The sequence below is a fragment of the Monodon monoceros genome, unplaced genomic scaffold, assembly GCF_005190385.1.
Source record: "Monodon monoceros isolate NGI ecotype Baffin Bay Population unplaced genomic scaffold, NGI_Narwhal_1 Super_Scaffold_13, whole genome shotgun sequence".
NCBI lineage: Eukaryota > Metazoa > Chordata > Mammalia > Artiodactyla > Monodontidae > Monodon > Monodon monoceros.
Window position 1 is genome coordinate 7,614,174 of NW_021703769.1, and position 22,542 is coordinate 7,636,715.

The window sequence follows — 22,542 nt, forward strand, 5'->3', positions numbered from 1 at the left end:
CAGCAGGCAGGCCACATGCACTGCTTCAGCTGAGCCTGATGCTAAAAGCAGGTCTCCTAGTCTGTATCTCTTCCCCCAGTTTTCTACCCCACCCAGCCCCAGCCCACCTCAAAGGGATGTGATTTTTATGTAGCCAAGGAACAGGCTTTACCCCACCCTTCATAGTGAGAGATCCAGCAGATTTGCAGACAACAAATGCACAGCATCACCTTTCCACAAATGAGAGGAGAAGAAGAGGGATGGAGAGATGGAAACCAGGAAGGACCAATGGGAAGGGAAAGAAAAGCACCAGGAAAGAGGAAGGAAGGGTTTTATTCCCATCAGAGGGACAGAGGCAGATTCTGAATGTACAAGTATGAGAAGCAGAATTGGAAAAAGGGGACGAAAGAGACAGAATTGGGGGGAAGTGGAAGATCTCAGTAACCCCAGAGCCTGGTGCAGAAGAGGAATGAAGTGAGTCTGAGTAGAATGAATAGATTAATCGTATTAACACACTGACCTGACCTCAAAGGAGAAATGGTAACACTCGCCCAGCACTTTGTAGGTTCTGGCTGCAGACAAGCACTTCCAGGCATTTCCTGTTTCACTGGGTCGTGAACCGGCTCCTATGAATCAAACTCTTTTCTTGCGGTGAAGGCTGACAATGAAACTCCTCAATGAACTGTCCTGATTCAACACTGTCATATGGGATGGAGGAAATCTACATGGGTCACCATCTATGGGGTCAAAGAAATAAATGGACAAATTATACCCTGCCTAGTGGTTGCCCCTCCATCACCTCCCACCTCCCCCAAGCCCTCACACAGCTCTGCTCTTTGCCCCTCGCTGTTATTCAGAAACGGGCCATTCACCTCTGGGTGGGTGCTCTGGCACTGAGCTTCTCCAGATAGGCTGAAAAAATAGACCTTTTAGAAACTGTTGCATATTCTATGTCTTAAAACAGGTCTTTCAGCAGCAGATCTTCTATCTAAATCCACATATCTTGGAAAGCTGGAGTGGAAGACACAGCTTATTTTTCTTCTCCCCTCACCCTCAAGAAAGTCCTCCAACCACCTATGCACATGTGCTTCTGTTCTGCTCTCTCTTTTGTGGCTCTGCTTCCAGAGAGGATGCTGGGAATAATACAGATGTTCCCCTTGTATATAGTTTGCATAGCAATTGCTGCAGAAATAAATATTATGGGCTTGGCATGGCGGGATCTATGGACAGTGCCATAAGATAAATAAAAAAGGGAAACTGTGTAAGCTGCTTTTACTTTATTAGCTATAAAACCCAGGCTTAGGCAGGGATCAGAGAACCCAGCAGACATCATTCAACAAAAAGTGGCGCATTCTTTTGCTCTGCTTTCCTTTTTTTTCCAAATGAGAACATCGCCACCTGGTGGGAATCTCCAAATCACCACCGGCAGTTTCTGAAACAACTGAGACAGAAACCCAAAACCTGAGCACAGAGGTCAGCGGCTGGCTGAAAGGAGGAACTGGATATTAGAAGAGCACAGGTTTCAAATTACTTGCTGGCCTTGTAAAGTCTCTCGTATACAACTTGTTCCCAGGAGACCAAATCTCTTACAAATCTTTCTTTCTCTTCTGCAACTCTCGTCTTCCCTGATTGTGGTTTTCCGGGCCTTCCGGCTCTCCTTGCTACTAGGTACTCAGATTGAATCCATTATTTAATGCCTAGTTACACTACCCACCTTCTCCAAGAGTCCACTGACACCGCTCCAACCACGCTGGATTTCTCCCTCTTCCAACCTCCCAATGCACCTTTGTGCCACAAAATACACTACTTGATAAAATAATCTGCTCATTGCTCCTGGGCTGTTTGAACTTTCTCCTCAACTAAGGTCTGAGTCCCTGGATCTCTTAAACATTTATGCCATGGTCTCCAACTGGTGGCCACAGAGACAACCCAGCCTGGAGATAGGTTGGGGTTTGACATTCACACAATGAAAACAAAAGCTGTTGTTTCAACATTGGGAGATTTCACATAAAAATTTGAATTTCTAGAATTTCTGGTAAAAAAACTTAATTTCTGCTAGAGCTGGGCCCACATGAAAGAGGCATGTTTCTGTTTTTTTTCCACAGTCCCCACCGTACTTTGTTGTACCATTAATACCAGGTCTGAATTTCAGTTGCCATTTATCATTATGCTCGCTCTGAGTTTTTCTTATATCTGAGAAATATTTTTGTATCCATGTCTCTGTTAAATGTGGGGAAGTAAGTAGTAGCCCAATATGCAAAAGACAAAGGCAGAGGGCATATTTCTTTGGGATCTTATCTATGTAACGCACATACAATCCACTTTATTTATTTCTGGTATTTGTCTGACCCTTTGTGAGATTTGAATTTCTTAATCCTCGGTTTGCTATAAGAAGCTCTAGACCTCCCACCAGGGTTTTGCTCAGTCCAGACGCTCTCCCTGCCAAGCCCTGCCCATGCTCTTCTCTCCCATTGCCTATAGATCAGAGACCGGTATATCTTCTTCTTTAAAGGATAAGAAAACCAGATATGGTTTTGCTTGAGCTCCATATGGTCTCTGTCACAACTACTCTACTGGTATAGCACAAAAGCATCTACAGATAACATGGAAACAAAGAGGCATAGCTGTGTGCCAATAAAACTTTATTCATATAAGCAGACAGCAGGCTACCAATCCCTGCAACAGGATATCTGACCATCGTACCATCCTCCTTTTGGCATCACTTCCTCCAGCCTTGGTCAGGCTCATCTGTGATATGTTCTCAGTGAAATAACACTTTACTTCAAATCTTTCCTTCCCCACTAGGCTGAAAGCACCAAACTCCAAGAGCAGGGACTCCTGTATCTCCAGCGCTATCAGCAGAGTCCTATGATACACATAAGCGTAGCTAAAGAATGACCGTGAAGGACAGCAGATGAACGCCATAACCAAGTCCAGAGTGCTCTGGCTGCATTGAGATTGAAGTCGGCTGCTTCTCTCTCCAGCAACAGATCTGACAGAAGCACTCCACAGCTGACATGGGACTTCCACTGCATCAGGGACCCAGGCTCCTTCTAACTTGTTCTGTCCCTTAAGAAACAGCTCCCAAGCCCAGCATCCAGGTGGCTGTACCAACTCCCACCATTGTGTTTGCACAGAAGAGCTTAAATTCTAGAGCACGTTTCTCAAAACATAGGTGAATATCAGTCGAAGTAACTAGAAGAAGTCGTTGGAGACTCTGCTACGACCATTTTTACTTCATTTACTCATTTGTACGTAAGTAAATTAGTTCTCCGTAAGGATTAGTTACCGTTAAAATCCCAAGCATGCCGCTACTCCACGCTTCCGCGTCGCTGCTGCCTGGAATGCTCAAGGTTTCATATGACGCCCCTCCCAGAAACACAAAAGCAGAACACCCCTCCTCCATCCTGTGATTGTTTTCATAGAAATTATTACCATCTGATATTTCTATTTGTTTGCCTCACATCTGTCTCACTAGAGTATAAGCTCCATGTGAACAGGAAAGGTCTGGTACTTAGTAGGCCTTCAGTAAATATTGGTCAATAAATGAATGACTTTTGTCATTATTTCACAGTGAGGAAGTTAAGAGAGGATTCTCATTTCTGTAGAATTTACGTAGAGAATTTAACATCCCAGATCACATCTTAGGAAGGTCTTTCTTGCCCAACAAAGGCTATTCCGTTTAGAGTAGCCTTTCCTTCCCATCCCTGCCACACTCTGTTTACCCGGCTTTACTTCTTCCATAGCAATAATCATACCTGACATGTTAATTGTTTGTTTATTTGAATATTTTCTGCCTTCTCCCTTAGAATATAACTCTGAGAGAACAGTGGCTTGGTTTTGTCTACCCTTGTTACCCTAGAAAATAGCCTGTCACAGTGACAGCTCCCAATAAAAACTATTCAATGAGTGAAACCATCCACCCACCCATCCAACTTCCAACACTTAAAGTTCCCACAATGGGACATTCAATGAGGTAGTGAGCTCACCATCACTGGAGACATCCAAATGGTGCCTGAACTACACTGACAGAGGTGTAGTAGAGATTAAGGTATTTGATGTATGAGAGCACTGAGAGGAGGTTTTCTGTCCTGAGGTCCATGGACAGCTGCATGAATAACCTCAGGGGGTCTGAGATCTTGTAGATTATCTCAGACTTTCATGTACCTGGCTGGATTGTTCCAAAGAGATAATTCTAGCAATGTTTGCTGACTATTCCTCAGATATTGTTGGAAATGCAGAGCACTCAGAGATGAACAAGTCCCTGCCCTTATGAAGGTTCAAGTCCAATAGGAACAACAGGTAGTAAAGAGTCCAAAAAGGTGAATGAGGTCCCTAAGAGGAGCACAGGGGTCACGGCAAGGGCCCTGCAACCAGTGGTCGGGGTCAAGGACGTGACTTGAGTCAAGGAAGTAACAAAGAATGATTTAGACTAGCTCAGGTGAAGTTGGAGATCAAAAAGGTTAAGAACCAGTGTTCTAGAAGATTCCTTCCAAGAAAGAAAGAAGAGCACACAAGGAGTAGGGAAGACCCAGAACTGCCCAGTTCGGCAGATGATACCCACACTCTTCAGAGCAAATTCTCCTTGCTCTGAGAGACAGGAATAATCATTACCCGAAGAGCCAAAGCTTGACAACGATCAAGACGCCAAACAGGGCTACAAGACAGCAGTGCCCGTGGAAAAGCATCATTAGTGCTCAGTGCCACATCAATCTGTCCTTGTGAAAGTTAATGAGGACATGAAAATATCACAAGGAGACCTGAGCGCTGAGCGGCTAGAGCAGCCACATTATTATGCACCGTTCACAGCTTGACAGAAACAAAGCTGAGACCATTCTTTGCTGTTCCATGCGAGTGCAGGAGTTTCATTTGTATAGTGTCTCCAGAACCCCAGACCTGGAGAGCTTACCACTTGCTGAACAAACTCTCCAGCCCACAGGAAAGGCTTTGCAGGAGAGGACCCACCTCTTCCACTAGGTAGGACCCCATTGAGAAGGGTAGCTACGTGTGGACCTGCAAGGGCCCGTGGACACTCGGGGTCTTCTGTGAACTGTCCACTCTGTAGAGCCGACGAAGGTAGTGGCTACCAGCCCAGTGACTGTGGACAATTTAAATTCTACATCCCTCAAGTTTCTAATCGATTAAATGGATATAAGAACGTTACCTCCCCGCACAGAGTTGTGGTGACAAATAGGTCAGATGTTTTGAATGCATCATGTGAACTATTGCCAATCCTTCCCCCACCTCCTCAGCTTCTGAGTGAGCTCCGAAAGCACTGACTCTCTGGACTCTCTGTAAAATATGTTTAACGTACTAGGCACATCTTATCCTGTAATCAGAACCAGCTACATAGTTGGTGGCGCCCACTGCAAAATCAAGCTGCAGGCCCCTTGTTCAAGAATTACTGAGAATTTCAGGATGGCCACAGCAGAGCATCCAGCCAAGCATGGAGCCCTTATGAGTGTGGGGTCCCAGTGACTGCACAGGTCACATATCCATGGAGCCAGCAGGTCAGTTATATCAACGTTAATTTTTATAAAATGGCCACAATTCCCACTACCCCTGTTTACAAACATCTTGATTTGGGGTCAGATTCTTTTTTGTCGATTATTTTATTCCACTCACAATACCTAGGGGATGTGCACTGTTAACCTCCCTGTTTTATAAATAAGGAAACCAGGTTTCAAGGGCTGGAGTCCAGTTGAGTGAGTTGATGGAGGGAACATAGATTTGGGAATCTAGGTCTTTATGACTCTGAGGCTGTAACACTAGCAGGGGTCATTCTTGGCTTAACTAAATATTCAGATGCATAAGATCACCATTGGTCACACTTAGCCCCTCAGGGGGATGCAGGCCAGGAAAGACAGCAAGACAGGAGGACAGCATAAGTCATTCCTCTTCAGGTGGAGCAGACATTCCATGCAAGGGACATGCCCAGTGACAAGTCTTCACTCACAGGGGAACCCAAAGCTGGGGCTTTCCATCTTCTGGTGCTGGGGAACCAGAAGAATGGCCAGGGGATGGGAGGCGGTCACTTTTAATTCGAATGGTCAGGTTAGGACACTGAGAAGTGTTCTTCTGAGCCGAGATCTTGACCAAAGTGAGGAAAATCACAGATGGAAATTGCTGGTGGAAGAGCAGTGAAGCAGAGGGGCCAGTGCAGAGGCCCCTGCCAGCGCCCAGCGAGGAGCAGAGTGACCAAGGGAGAGAGGACGTGAGGAAATAGAAGCTGGCGGCGGGGGGTGTCGGTGGCAGACCGCGTGGGAGTTTTTGAAGGCCACTCTGAGGACTTCGGCCTTTCCTCCAAGCTTGGCAGGAAAGGATATGTGATTGATGGGCAATAGCCGCCATGAATACGGAAGTGAAGGCAACCTCTGCGTATCGATGTAATGACGGTGCATCCTTGGGTACATCTTCAGACGATCCCTGCCGGCCCACTAATTTATAGAAGGAGGAGTATGGTGGGTGGGTGATGCAATATGACCTTTATATTTCAGATCTGTGCTGGCAACAGTGGGTATTCCAGCACTTGATTCAAACCTACCCGTAAAAAATTGATTTGGCCGTTTCCATGCAGTGACGGAAAGGTGCACACACGCACGCGCACAGGGACAAGGGTGAGAACGTTCCTCTGGATACAAGATGAGCGTTGGAGATGAGCTGATTGACACACGGGTTTTTACTGCCAAGTATAAACCCTTCAGCTTTCAGGGGCTGGAAACCGACACCTTTCACAGATGTCACCTGCTCCACGATTCTGGACAAAAGAGGTGCCATCTGTACTTTCCTCCCCTAAGTCTTTTCCGTGCCGTTCCCCAAACCTGGATGGTCCATGGCACCCTGACCTGCCATTGCATGGCTCCCCCAACAAACTCACTCCTCTCCAGCAAGACTGTGGCCCCCACTTCTTGGTCCTCAGACATCCCCGCCTCATGGCTTTCACTCTCACTCCTTCCCTTCTTAGCATGTTCCCAGATGCTAGAAGGCTGAGCCACTCGGTGCTTCTCAAAATCACCTTCTTTTGTGACCTTCCTTGACCACCCCACTTAAAATTAAAAGGCCCCACCCAGAACTCCCTATACCCCTCCCTGCTTGGCTTTCTTAGCAGCAACTATCAACAGCTGGCAAAATATAAATATCACCAAATATTACGTATTCTTTACTTCCCTCAACTAGACTGTGAGCCCCATGAGGGCAGAGAATCTTGTCTGTTTTATTCACCACCATCTCCAACGTCTCAAGCACATAATAACACTTATTATTAGCATGCGCTGAATGGCCAAGTAAGTGAACCAGTGAGCAGCTGTCGGGAGCCCTGCTCATACAGCTTTGCCTCTTCTGCGCTGCATCACAGCATCCACTCTCCGGCAGGAAATTATAGCGAGAGGCCTGTTCAATAGTTCCTTGGGATAGTTCCTTGAAATGGGGGCACCAGGGGCTTCTACACAACGAGATGGGACAGGCAGGCTTCCGGTACGCCGGGATGATCGGGAACATTGACCTTGCACCTCTGGCCTCTCAACCTCTCCCACACGGGGTTAAGCAGCTGGAGAAAAATCACTTCAGTGTATTAGTTCTTCATATTTCCTAGCATCTAACATGAAGCTGGACACGTACCAAGGTCGTTAGTCACATTTGAGGAATGAAAAGTAAACGCATGAAAGAGTGTATGTATATGTGTTACTCTGGGCTTTTTTTGACTGAGAGAATACATACAATCATTCAATCAATTATTATTCCCTGCTCCCCTGGAGAAGTTCAGCTTGAAGCAGAAGAGCACGCTGAGAAGAGCTGAAATGGAAGACACGACAGGGAGCTTATTTGGGGGATTTGGGCATTCTTAGCGTCCCTGAATTATTTGTATACATAGTTAAATAATGTGTTGGTTATGTGTGAAACTTCCAGCTATCAGATCTCTTAAAGTAAGTGCCCTGTGCACTGCTGGCCACATCCTAGACATCATCTGATCACAGGCCAAATAAGAAAAGGAATATGCAGTCACCAGGACGGTCCCATGAAGATCTAAACCAGGCTGCTGTGACACGGGAGAGTGGAGACTTGGCAATTGTTGGGTTAATGTGCTACACACCAACAAGGCTTCAGTGGAATTGTTCCTGCTCTGGGTGGAATGCCTCTCTGGGACTCCTGAACCAGGCAGGGAGCAAAGAGGTTGAGAATGGGCACATTTGATAGAAGAGGGAATGAAATCTTGAGTCTCTTGTCTCCTGGAGAAAAGAAGCGCCGCTATTTCTTACATAGAATCTGAATACGTTAATACAAGGGAAATCTCCTCTTCTCTGCAGGCAACTTTGCATTAGGATATTTTCTTATCACAGGAGGATCTATCCTATGTTTGTCAAAAATTCACTTGGTATGTTCTTCTGCCTGCAGTTGAAAACAATAAAAGCACTCCTTTGCATCAGATATTTGCATACACATTATATTGGGCACTTTTATAACGTACTACAGAATCTTCAGTGTGCACAGTATATTATAATGGGGAAATACACATTTTTCCATTAACCGATTGCTTTTTTCACAGATGGATCTGTGAGGGAGTTACAAGAAGGCAAAAGGAAAACAAAAAAAGAGAAAAAGATAAAAATCCCTGCAACCAAAAAATAAACCAGGTCTGAAATTCTGACAGCTTCTTCCAGTGAAAAGTGGTTAAACGGGTCTTTGAATTATCCTACCCTACACTGCTGTCTGATCGTTGTGCTTAGAGAATGAGTTTTACAGACACTTATACAGAACAAAATCATTAGAGAAGAGATAATGGGACACCACAGTAATGATTGTGGGAAGCTACACTGGGCCTTAATTAAATTCAAGTGAAAAGCACTGTTCTTTTGCAAAAGGTGGATGGATCCCATCTCGAGAAGAAGGCTCTTTCATAATCCCAATGTTCCGTACAGCAAGAAAGAAGATAACAGTGGACCGTGTCCTAGGCTTGGAGCTCACAGCCAAGGGCAAGGGAATTAAAAACAGAATTGAGTACCAGATATTGGGGTTCCTATGCATCAATTCCTATAATCCTCTAAAGATAACTACCCTACGGACAGTGCCTGCTACATTGTGGGCCTTCAAATCACTGCTGAATAAATGTATGAATCAATCGATTTTATAAAACTGGTACCAGGAGAAATTAAGAAATTTGCCTAAAATCACACTGGGGTTCAAACCCAGTTCTGTTGGACCCAGAAGCCTTTCCAGTGCCCCTTGTTTCTTCTGTTGAATGGGGGCATGTTTCTGTATCCAGAGAAGGAAGATTCTGGAATGGAAAATGAGCAGGAAGCAATGAGACCAGTTCCTTTTTGAGATGAGGAGGTATCCCAGGCCACACAATGACTTTCATGGGCCAATAAATACTTTTGCCTTCCTGGGCCCCTTCCTCCATAAAATGGTATTAAAAACTACATTATACGACTGGGTTTGTATGAAGACCAATATAATCCAAATTGGATTTTTTCTTCTGATTTTAAAAGAAAGTAAAAGATTTTTATGGGCCTCTAAGAGAATCATGGGTCCCAGGCACTGCACCTACTGTTGTCTTACGGAGACCGCAGCCCTGACAGCATCACGTAAAAACTCCATCAACTAGAAACATTGCACACACAAAAATTTTATAGTGAGTCCACATCCCTGCAAGGCTTTGATGCTCGCAACATTTACCAAACACTATTGAAATCAGTACCTAACAGGTCAGTTAGGATCATGGTTCACTACCCATGCTAGAGACCCTCAAGTAGGAATTTTTCACATGAAATAAGTCCAGACAAGGGCAGTCCTTATACAAGGGCTGGTCCAGCTACTCACGGGGAGTCATAAAGGACCCTACTCCTTCTCGTTTCCTCTCTGACATCCTTACCAAGTGTCTTTGCTCCTCGTGGAAGCAAGATGACTTCTCCACCTCCAGCCATCCCATCTACATTCCAGGCAAGATGAAGAAGAAAGTGCCAAGGATGAGGGATAAAAGTCTTTGCCTTAGAAGCTTTGTTTTATGGGGGAAAGGAAGCCTCCTGCGGGCTGGAATTGGGTCCCATGACATTCCAGAGAATCTGGAAAAGTAAGTATTTTCAAGTAGAATCACTGCCTCCCCCAAAGGGTTGTTAGTAAGGAGAAAGGTTTAGTATAGAAAAAAATGGAGCTTGAATGGGCAATCAGCAGTGTCTGCTTCAACAGCCCTAATTCCTATAAAACAAAATGACTCCCTGGTCCCAGTGCGTGACCAAATCTTTGAAAATACTACCCAGTTCAGGAAAGTTTCAGCTCAGCAGAAAACCGGGCGAGTTCTTTGGTTTTCACCAGAATTCGATAATCCAGGCCACTCTGCCCTCTGTTAACACTCGAGCAAAATAGACATAATAGCATACTGTCGATCAGCTAACATGTCTACAGTAACCACCTCCCCAGGCTGTATTTATTTTTAATAAATGTCTTATTTCCCAGTACAAGACACTGGAGTTGTCTTTCTAGGCCAATAAAAATAGGTGTGTCACTCGCATCTACTTTTTCCTGGCTGGATCTTACCTGCTTGCTAAATTTTAGCTCAAGTGCTGTTCTCTCAATAAAATCTTGCTGTTTGCAGCACAGGTGGCTGCAAATGCCTCTCGGTGCTCTCCGGGCCCAGGGATCCAAAATTCACCTTATCGGCTCCCCTCCTACCGGACAGTGAGATACATTGAACCCTCGCTACTGAGCACAATTCTTGGTCATTAAGGTACACAGTTAGTGTTTGTGAACAAAACGTGAACATGACTCAACGAAATATTCAGCTGTTCTGCTGGGGTAGGATTAGGGTGACCAACTGCCCAGGTTGGCCTGGGACTCGGGGCTTCCCTGGACACTGGACTTTCTGTGCTAACACCAGGAAAGTCCAGGCCAGCCAGAGGAGCTGGCCATGGTGAGTACAGTACCCATGCAGCACTGGCTTAGAGCCGATTGGAAATAATATCATCATTATTAACAAAAACATTTATTGAGTGATAACACTGTACCAGGCCCTCTCTTAACAGTTTACCTGTATTATTTTGTCCTCACAAGAACTCTAAGAGGAAGGGACTAATGTTATTCCCATTTTACAGATAAGGAAAGAGAGGTGCAAACTTTAAATCGCTGAGCCAAGGATATACAGTTAGAAGCAGCAGAGGTGGACTCGAGCCCAGGCAGCCTGGCTCTAAAACCCAAGCCCCTGCCTCACCCGGATCCTTCTGAAGACGTCGGGCCCTGTGAGCTGAGGCCCATTTACTTGCTCAGGCTGTTGCATCGCTGATGTGCATGAGAACTTCCATCTTATAGCTGGAGGAGAAGGAAGAAATTTGTGGGCAGAGGCGTTTTATCCAATGCAAACCAGGAGGCGGTTTTACCCCCAGAAGACACTTGGCAGTGACTCTAAAAGCACCTCACATCTGAAGCATTTTTTACAATTTCCAAAGAGTTTTCATACCTATGACTTCATTTGGTCTTAACCAAACGGACAGAAGAATTGTTGCTGTTATTTTGTTGATGAGGATGTTGAGTCACCTCTGCGTTCCAGCTATTTCTGGAGCTTTTCCAGCTCTTACTCTCTCTTTTATAGTAGCCTGCAAAGCATTTTTAAAAGTTATTATTATTTTTTTAACTTTAATAGCCTGCCCTATTGATTTCAGATTTGCCTAGTGAATCATCACAATCACATAAACCAGTTCTTTCCTGGATCTCTTTCTTATTTTTTTAAAATAAATTTTATTTATTTATTTTTGGCTGCACTGGGTCTTCATTGCTGCGCGCGGGCTTTCTCTAGTTGCAGCAAGCGGGGGCTACTCCTCGTTGTGGTGCGCGGGCTTCTCATTGCAGTGGCTTCTCTTGTTGTGGAGCACAGGTTCCAGGCACACGGGCTTCCGTAGTTGTGGCACGTGGGCTCAGTAGTTGTGGCGCGCAGGCTCCAGAGCGCAGGCTCAGCAACTGTGGCGCACGGGCTTAGCTGCACCGCGGCATGTGGGATCTTCCCGGACCAGGGCTCAAACCCACATTCCCTGCATTGGCAGGCGGGCTCTCAATCACTGCACCACCAGGGAAGCCCTTAGAAGTTATTTTTATTGTTACCTCTGCTTCAGGAATCAGAGCATAGAGAGGTGGAATGACTTGCGCAGAGTAAAACAACTACACAATAATCGAGCGAGGCCTCCCAGCCCAAAATTCTTTCCTCCTACACATCAGCTCCTAAAGCGGGGTCCTCGGAACCCCAATCCTGAAAGATGCTCCAGAGAAAAGAGTTACATTCGTTGTAAGCTACATGTTTAATACTTGCAGTACCCTAATTGGAAATCTGCATTCTAGGAGTTGTAAGTTGGCTAAAAAAAAGAAAAACAAAACAAAAGCCAAACAACAGAAAAGCACATTCACCAAACTCCCTCAACTCCAGAAGTGGCTTCAGCTACCTTTCCATCTGGTCAACACCAAAAGCTTGGCTAATTAGCAGAATGGGTGTTAGAAGTGGATTTTCTTGGTGAATAAAGGGGTGTTCAAGCACATACGGAATCACCGAAAACACTGTGAACATTCCCACCCCTTTCAGGATTAGGGATGAGGCTCCTGTGGGCCCAAGAACCTTCCTCTGGAAAAATGGTCCCGCACAGGCTTCGCAATCTTAACTGTTCCTCTTTTCAGTGGATAGCTATGGGACTCCTCCACCCCACTAGACCCTTAGCTGAATCTGCTGCTGGACTACTGTCCCATCTGCCTCAAGGAAATCTTCACCACGTCTCCAGTGAGAATACATGAAAGTACCGGGGGGCCACCAGTCTGGCCACACCCCCGTTTTTATACCTCTTGGCTAGTAAGCGTTAGCATGTTTCTAGACGTTTGGTACAGCCGCACTGCAGACAACTACCCGATGGCCCTCTGGGGGGTGAGAAGACCTGCCCTCACCTGCCTCTAATCGCTGGAAACGGCTGATGCAGAAACAGCCACCACCAGCCAAACTGGTTTAAGACATGTCACAATAAAAAGCTCTGCATCTTATGTTATAAAGATAAGTAAATAAAAGGTAATACACATAAAGGAAAAAAACAAACAAGCAAAAACACCCTCTGCATCCTATAGCCCGCCCTTGGTTATTACATTACATTTACTAAATGTAAGGTGCCAAGAAGTTTGCAAAGTAAAGAAACTGGTTTGAGGTAACATTTACCAAAACTTCACTTAAGGATAAACCTTTTTTTTTTTTTTTTTTTTTTTTTTTTGCCCAGGAACTTGAGTTGGCCTCTCATAGGCCGCCCTGGGGAATCCTGGTCTAGCAGTATCTGACCCCCACCCCCACCCCCGTCGCTGCTGCTGACATTTCCCCCAGCAAAAGGAAAGAACCAGAATTAGACACTGGGCTTTTATGCCTTCAGAGCCGAGTTTTTCCTATTGTTCTCGGCTCTTTCTTCCTTCTCCAAGTAAATCACAGGATCATCAGAAACCCCATTGAAGCCTCTGTAGGACCGCACTGTGATCTTTATCTTCAAAGCCATCCAGCTAGGCCTCTTGCTTGAAATTTGCATGACAGCTAAAGCAAAGTAAATTTGGGGGCTGGCTTCCTTTGATAACCAAATGTTTCTCTTTCTTTCTTTGTTCTGTAGGGACAGCTTTAAAAGGAATTCAGTGATGAGGAAAATAATTCTACACTATTTAGTTCTGGGCAGTCACCGTGACTGAAGCATTCGCTTAAAATAGGAACTGCGTGGCTTGTCTTCAATAGAGGTCAATTATTAAAAGACTGGACTGGAAGGTTTAAAAGGTGAGCAGGGGTCCTGGGTGGAAGCCACATGTGGAAGCAGGAAAGAGGCAGAAAAACTCAGCTGGAACCTAATCCTCAGCCCCACTCAGCTTGCTTTCTCTTCAAGAAGCACCTTCTGCACAGGACCGGCCACAGAGCTGGTGAGACCCAGTGTACAATTAAAGTGTGAGCCTCTGTGTTCAAAAAGCAAGAAAGAAGTGCCGCTCAAGGAACTAAAATGTAACCTGTTTTCCTTTCTTCCTTATTCTCTCTGTTGGTCACTGTTTCTTTTTTTTTTTTTTTAACATCTTTATTGGAATATAATTGCTTTACAATGGTGTGTTAGTTTCTGCTGTATCACAGACTGCATCAGCTATACATATACATTTATCCCCATATCCCCTCCCTCTTGCATCTCCCTCCCTCCCACCCTCCCTATCCCACCTCTCTAAGTGGTCACAAAGTGCCGAGCTGATCTCCCTGTGCTATGCGGCTGCTTCCCACTAGCTGTTTTACATTTGCTAGTGCATATATGTCAATGCCACTCTCTCACTTCGTCCCCCGTCCTCAAGTCCATTCTCTACATCTGCACCTTTCTTCTTGTCCTGCCCCTAGGTTCTTAAGAACCTTTTTTTTTAGATTCCATATATATGTGTTAGCATTTCTCTTTCTAACTTCACTTTGTATGACAGATTCTGCGTCCATCCACCTCACTACAAATAACTCAATTTTGTTTCCTTTTACAGCTGAGTAATATTCCATTGTATATATGTGCCACATCTTCTTTATCCATTCATCTGTCAGTGGACACTTAGGTTGCTTCCATGTCCTGGCTATTGTAAATAGAACTGCCATGAACACTGTGGTACATGACTCTTTTTGAATTATGGTTTTCTCAGGGTATATGCCCAGTACTGGGATTGCTGGGTCGTATGGTAGTTCTATTTGTAGTTTTTTAAGGAACCTCCATACTGTTCTCCATAGTGGCTGTATCAATTTACATTCCCACCAACAGTGCAAAAGGGTTCCCTTTTCTCCACACCCTCTCAAGCATCTATTGTTTGTACATTTTTTGATGATGGCCATTCAGACGGGTGTGAGGTGACACCTCATTGTAGTTTTGATTTGCATTTCTCTAATGATTAGTGATGTTGAGCATCCTTTCATGTGTTTGTTGGCAATCTGTATATCTTCTTCGGAGGAACATCTGTTTAGGTCTTCTGCCCATTTTTGGATTGGGTTGTTTGTTTTTTTGATATTGAGCTGCATGAGCTGCTTGTATATTTTGGAGATTAATCCTTTGTCAGTTGCTTCATTTGCAAATATTTTCTCCCATTCTGAGGGTTGTCTTTTCCTCTTGGTTATGATTTCCTTTGCTGTGCAAAAGGTTTTAAGTTTCATTAGGTCCCATTTGTTTTTGTTTTTATTTCCATTTCTTTAGGATGTGGGTCAAAAGGGATCTTGCTGTGATTTATGTCACAGAGTGTTCTGTCTATGTTTTCCTCTAAGAGTTTTATAGTGTCTGGCCTTACATTTAGGTCTTTAATCCATTTTGAGTTTTTGTGTATGGTGTTAGGCAGGTGTTAGGCAGGTGTTAGGCAGTTTTCCCAGCACCAACTTATTGAAGAGGCTGTCTTTTCTCCATTGTATATTCTTGCCTCCTTTATCAAAAATAAGGTGACCATATGTGCATGGGTTTATCTCTGGGCTTTCTATCCTGTTCCATTGATCTATATTTCTGTTTTTGTGCCAGTACCACACTGTCTTGATTACTGTAGCTTTGTAGTATAGTCTGAAGTCCAGGAGCCTGATTCCTCCTCCAGCTCCGTTTTTCTTTCTCAAGATTGCTTTGGCTATTCAGAGTCTTTTGTGTTTCCATACAAATTGTGTCATTGTGTTTCTTATCTGCTATTAATCTCTTAAGAAAAATCAAGATTTTAAATTAGCACAGACTTTACTGGTCATCTTTTACATCAATCATGCCATGTCCATTTTTAATGTTAATATAAGAACATTCAATTCATGTGCTGAATCACCAAAATTACACACCTCGTATTCCTTAGCTCATATATGCATATGCATTTTGTTCTTGTCAGAACAGGAGAAAAGCTGCACAAAAACTAACACACTTGTTTTTATTTCACTTCTTGACACATGGACATTCTACCAACACCCTTTAGCTTGGCCTTTCTGATGAATGAGAAAGGATTGAAAGGAAAAGGAACTGTGGGTTTTCCCAGCTTTCCTTTTCCTTCTATGACAGAGGGGAGGACCATGTGTAAGAAAGGATATGATGGACTTCCTCGGTTGGTTGTGTTTCATAGACCACCACTGCCTTCCTTCTGCATTTGAAGCAAGTTCTGGTTCAAAGGGAAAGCATCTCGGGCTGTCAAGGCCCCTGCTTACTCCATGATGGATATGACACCCTTGTGTTGTACTTGCTTTGGGGATCCCTGAACTCCCATGCATCCTGGGGCCTCAGGAATTCTGTGTTTATGGGGCACGACGAATGCTATGTACAAACACAGCATCAGGGAGCAGCGAGTAGACGCATACTGCAGGCACCTCCTCTGCTCATACGCATGCTCCATTGTCCTAATGGGACTTTACTTACTAACACAAGTTCAAAGACAAAAGTATGAAGGATTTCAAGATGGCCCCAGCAGAGCCAAATGTGGGGCCTTGTGAGCATGGAGTCCTTGTGTGACTGCATGGATTTTGCACCCATGAAACCAGCCCTGCTGTGTGTACGTGTGTACTAGATACAGAACCAGGGGCTTAAATCTGAGAGCCCATATCTGAGGGCTGTTGCACGGCAGGAGAATATAACGGGGAGCAGAGCTTCTCACATTTTCAATGTTCACAGTGCGTTTGCTAGCTCAGTAAGTTTTCCATAATACCCTTAGGCCAAGAGAAATATTTAGTAGTTCCATTTTTTTTTAACATCTTTATTGGAGTATAATTGCTTTACTCCAATTAGTTTGTTAGTTTCTGCTAACATTAGTGTGTTAGTTTCTGCTTTATAACAAAGTGACTCAGCTATACATATACATATATCCCCATATCTCCTCCCTCTTCCATCTCCCTCCCTCCCACCCTCCCTATTCCCACCCCTCTAGGTGGTCACAAAGCACCAAGCTGATCTTCCTGTGCTATGTGGCTGCTTCCCACTAGCTATCTATTTTACATTTGGTAGTGTATATATGTCCATGCCACTCTCACTTCATCCCAGCTTACCCTTCCCTCTCCCTGTGTCCTTAAGTCCATTTTCTACGTCTGCGTCTTTATTCCTGTCCTGCCGCTAGTAGTTCCATTTATTAAGCTGTTTGGTCCAAGCCATTTAAGCTGTCCTAACAAATTAGGAACCATTAAAAAATACACCTGAATCAAAAGAAAATCTATTTTTAATTTTATTCTTAACCACAATTGCTTGCTAAGGGGATGTGTGTGTCTATAGGGCACTGAAGTTCCTCAAATCTGGGAATCAGACTGGACACCCACTGCCACCCTCATTTACTGGTCCACACCTATTTTTCACACAGTACTTTTGCTTCTTATTGCCAAAAACCCAGTTTCACAAAAATGATATCATAGAAATGAATTTAATGTGATCTAATGTTGAAATTGAACAGCCTCCAGCCAGCAGTTCCCAAAGGTTCAATAGACGTTGAATTTCACTGTTTGCGGCACAGCACCTCTGTGAACTCACTGTGGCGCCCTGGGCACCTCAGCACGTAGTGTGGGAACCACAAGTGTAGAAGTAAAGCACGTGGGCTCTGGAGTCATCGCCTGCACAGGGATGGTGTAAGGATTATGCTTGGCACACACAGGAGTTCCAGAAAAGTTAGGGCTCCCCGGCACGGAGCCACGTTAACGGAGGTATTTTATTTGGTGCTGGGGGGACAAAGCTTAGCCAATTAGATACAGCTCCTGCCCTCAGGGAGCTTGAGAAGCATGGAGAAGGCAGACAATGCAATAAGCACACGAACATGTCACTATAAACAGTAATTAGTGCTACGCAGGAACCGCTCTGAGTACTTTAAAAGCTTATAACTGGCAGCTTCGTCTGGTCTGGGGGGTCCCAGGAAGGAACTCAGAGCCTGGTGTTTTAATTAATGTCTAAAGAAAGTGTTGGTTTTGCAAGAGTAGAAGAAAATAAGGTTTTTCCAGGCAAAAGGAACAGCAGAAAAATGACCCCTGCAGTGAGAGGGTGCAGGCCCCGCTCAGGGGAGGGCTAAGCATTCCCTTCCACCAAGAACATTCATTTCACAAGTGATGCTGAGGACGAGCGACGCCTGCAGGACCAGGGTCCCCAGAGGATCAGCTGGTTCCGGAAGGCCCGGATCGTACAGAGCCGGACTCTGCAGACCTTGCCTGTAGAGGGCACGCGGCCCCGGACACCACCACTCAACTCTGCAGTTGTTGTGCAAAAGCAACCACAGGTAACAAACAAATGGGCATGGCTGTGTTTGAATACAACTTTGACGAAAGCAGGGATAGGCTGGCTTTGGCCAGCATTTACAGACCCTTGCTACAGAAGGCTTCCACGTGTGCCTCATTAGGTAGGCCAAAGGAGGGTAGCTACCTACTGAAAAAAGCAAAGCTAGTGCTGGGCCTCCTAGGGTTTCCAATGGAAAAAAAGTAAATAAACACAACATGTAAACACAGCAGAGAGACAACAAAGACGAGCAGTCACCGTCCGGTCAAAACTCAGAGCAAAAATAGTAATCCTTACCCTTCTCCGACATCTTTAAATCCACCCAAGCAACCTCTGCTCTTCAGTACAGGAGGGGACCGCATCATTACCAAAGGCCAAAGATAATAACATCAAGGAGGAAAGCACTCCGGGGGAAGGGTGGGCGGGGGAAGCCTGATTGGCTAGTGGCTGAGCGCCGGGTCATTAAAAACGGCAGCTGGGTATCCGGCTCTCTGCTTCACCTGGCGCGCTCTTTGCAGTCTGTGCTCTGCTTTCCTGAGCAGCTTCTGGCTGGCTTTTTCCTATTAAAAACAACAGTGCGAGAAGCGCTTGCACTTTAGGCATCTCCGAGAAACAAAGAAGGTCAAACTGAGTCTCCTTATTAGTTGTTATGGCAACAAAGTATTGCAGAGGCACGGGAAACGCCACTATAGACCTCACTGCCTGAGCTTTCGTCACAACACAGCTCCCCTTCCTGGGTGTAAGCACCCGCCCCTGCGGAATCTCACTGGTTCCCTCAGCCGGGCCGCATCCCAGCTCCGCCTGCTGACTTCCCCGAAGGCATCTTGTTTAAGAATACCTTGCTGACTGCCTCCAGGTAACAAATCTCACCTGATGGGAATTCTCTCCATTTCAATCTCCTCAAGGTTTCTTCAAACGGGATTTATACCTCCTGCATTGGAATTACCTAGAGATGCTGATTGAAAACATAGATTCATGAGCTCCACCCCAGACCAGCTAAATAAGTTATCTTTTGCCAACATTTGATAACTACAAGCTCAGAGAGTAGAATGTGGGCAGCGGTATTTTCTTTAGCACAAATGTAGGCAAATGATTATCACCTGCTCTTGCCTTGGCTGACCCAAATCCCTATAGGTTGAGCCAAAAGCTCTCTTTGAAATCAGCCAGCACTGACTTTCATCAGAGGATGAGCAGCTTGACCTCCAACATTTAATCAAAAGAACTTAAAATTTCAGTATGAATGAGAAGTACTGAGTTTGTGTGGAAATCTCAAAATGGATTTACTTTTTCTGGGACTGAAAGGAAAAATTTTTGTTAATGGTACAGTATTCCCCTCTGCAAAGGTCAAGATTGCCCCCCCCAAAAAAATCATAAAATATCTCTTTATGTAAATGTACGTTCTCCTTAGTTTTTTCTATCTCCTGCACAATTGGCTTAAGCACTTTGAGGTCATGGATAAGGCACTGTGAAGGAAGGTACACTGCTGGTTATATTCACACCGTATTTTTAGCAACTAACACACAGCCTGGAATACCCAGAGACAAGACAATACTTGGTAAATGAATAAACGAATCACAGAAACCCAAGCAGTCTTACGTGGAAAGCATTTTAATAACTACTGCATCATGCTGCCTTAAATTGGGTAAAAGGTCTTTTTAGCGCCGGCTACAATAAGCACGCAAAGGGGAAGACAAAACCACACCTTCTGCCAAAAAATAGTCACTTTTCTCAGTATATAATTAAAACAGAAACAACTACGTCTAAGTGAATCCTGCCGCTTAACCTCTAGGTTTGTTTATTCGCAAGGTTGGTGCAAGTGCTTGAGAATTCAGTTTGGTTTGTGTACAAATCCACCACAGCTTTGAAATGTTCCCCTTTCTCACACTTGGATATTCACCACTGACGTTAGGGATTAGAAAAAGAAAACTCAAAACCACTTCAAATCACTATTTCTCTTATTTAAGGCCAGAAATTAAAGTGTTTAAATTTCTCATGGTTTCTACCAAAAATCTGAAACTGATAAAAGACAGTATTTGGTGTTCTTACAATCTAGAGTAGGGAGGGGTTGTCAAGTACGGTGTGGGCGAATCCAGCCTGTGGCTTGTTTTTGTAAATAAAGTTTTACTGGCACATAGCCATGCCTCTCCTTTAAGTATTATTGTCTATGGCTCTTTTTTGCAATACAGTAGGAACAGTGACACCATATGACCCCCAGAGCCTAAAATATTTATATTCTGGCCCTTTAAAGAAAAAGTTTGCTGCCCTCCTAAGGCAGCATGTGTAAGGGATTTTACACAGCAGTCTCTGGAATCAGATTGCCTGGGTTCAAATGTGTCTACCATTTAGTAGCTGTTAACATAATCAAAAAGGAAGGCCATTAGACTGGGGTGATCCTAATGCCTTGATAGCCTACATGAGCAAAGCAAAACGTAAGCCAGAGTCAGTGCATGAAAATCCGAGAAAATGAAACTTAGGAACGACCAACCACAAACAGCCAACTAGCCTTTCCCAGATAAGGCAACCACTAGAGTCAAATAATTGCCTTGCCTTGCTTCCAAGTCTTCTCTGTAAAAACCTCCTGTTCATGGAGCACCTCTAACTACTTTTGGTTGGGCGCTGCCTGATCCAGAGATGGATACTCAAATAAACTCTTTTCATCTGCCTCAGTTTACCTTTTAACAGAGCTAAGAGATCTTGGGCATATTTTTAGATTATTTAAGCTCCTTGAGGCTCAGTTTCTCATCTGTTAAATGGGAACAGTAGTTATACTTACCTCATGGAGCTGTTGTGGGGATTAAGTAAGATAACACAAGTAAAGCTCTAAGAATAGCGGAGACAATAAACAGAAGCTGTTGGGCTGACCTAATAGCACTCTAACTCCTTTCTGTCAATATGTCTCTTTTCTGAGAAGTCCTAAAAGAGGCTCTGGTTTGTCGTTAACTACATTCAGCAACATTTCTTCACACACTCATTAGCTGTAGACTTGCTTCAGCAATTCTGACTTCATTAAAATTATAACTACTTCTTTAATTCCATTTGCTTTATCTACTTCTTCAACTTAATCCCCCGTTTTGGCTGCCAAGGCCCTGGGAATCAGGGAGAACCTCTTATGAGGCAGTTTTAGATGAGAAAAATAAATAAATAAGAGCCAGATGGAGTCAGGAAAATGAACAGTGAGCAAATTATCAAACATGTGTGGCAAACCAAATTTTTTAAAGATGAAGACATATACATCTAGGAGAAGTAGGATGAGCTAAAAGGATGTGAAGAGCAGCTACAGAGAACATAGAACACAAGTGCATCCCAGTGAAGCCATTAGCACTAAATCATTTCTATATCTCTAATCCACTAATTAATTCTTAGCTGAATTTAATCCTCCCTCCCCCAATATTTCTCCACCCCTGAGAAAAACACATCCTAACCAGCAGTGTCCTTGGAAATCCCAACCAACTCAGATCCAGGTGGGATTTTAGCAGGGCCTTTGGGGTTTTATTGGTCAATCTCCATTTTAGGAAATTATGCATTTTTGGAAGGAACATAAATGAAAATGAACCTTCTTAATGTCCCTTTTTTGGGGACTTAGCAAAATTTATTTTTTTCCTAGTGAAAATAATCCTTTTGGAAGGGCTAGCCCCGGGCCTGACACTGAGAACGTAAACATACCATCAATGTTAATTTGCCTCCCCTTGTAGAAAGAATTCTATCCCAAGGATAGGAGTTTATTCCTCCATTCATTCAACACATATTTCTCAAGCATGAGCTACGTGTTAGGCACAGTTCTAGGGCCTGGGAAATAGGATTGCCAAACTTAGCAAGGAAAAATATAGACCATCCAGTCAAATTTGAATCTAAGATGTACAATGGACATTTTTAAGTACAATTATGTCCCATGCAATACACTTATACTTACATAATTATTCATTGTGTATCTGAAATCCAAATTTAATTGGATGTCCTATATTTTATCTGGCAACGCTACTGGGAAGAGAGTCGTGACCGAGACAGACACCATCTCCGCTCTCTCATGCAGTTTTATAGCAATTCTAGCCTCAGAAGCTCGAAGACTTGATCCCCACCTGGCAGTTTCCTGGTGGGAAAACCTGGGGAATAGAGTGAACACCTCTTTCGAAGTACATCACCTCTCGGGGTCCATTTAGCAGATGTCACTCTGTATTGAAATTGTGTCTCTATTTTCCTTGTCATACTCCTCTGCACTTAAGGTCCCTCGTGACAGAGTCTGTGTCTTTTTATCTCTCTGTCTCCTGACTCTGTCTAGTAGATGCTTAGCACAGACCAGCTGAATGAACAAGGGAACAAACGCATAAATGGTTGGATTCCATCAAACGCGATGCCAAACCACACTCATGGCTCATAAGGCAAATAT

At 44.2% G+C, this 22,542-nt stretch overlaps 1 protein-coding gene across 1 annotated transcript in view; it reads right to left on the minus strand.

Moving 5' to 3' along the window:
- Positions 1 to 598: 598 nt before the first annotated feature.
- The window catches only part of DOK5 (docking protein 5), a 161,606-nt gene continuing 139,662 nt past the window's right edge, over positions 599 to 22,542 (minus strand). The window contains exon 8 of the mRNA XM_029219352.1: positions 599 to 716. Coding sequence (XP_029075185.1) covers positions 613 to 716 — 104 coding nt within the window. The 3' untranslated portion in view covers positions 599 to 612. The remainder of the gene's footprint in view (positions 717 to 22,542) is intronic.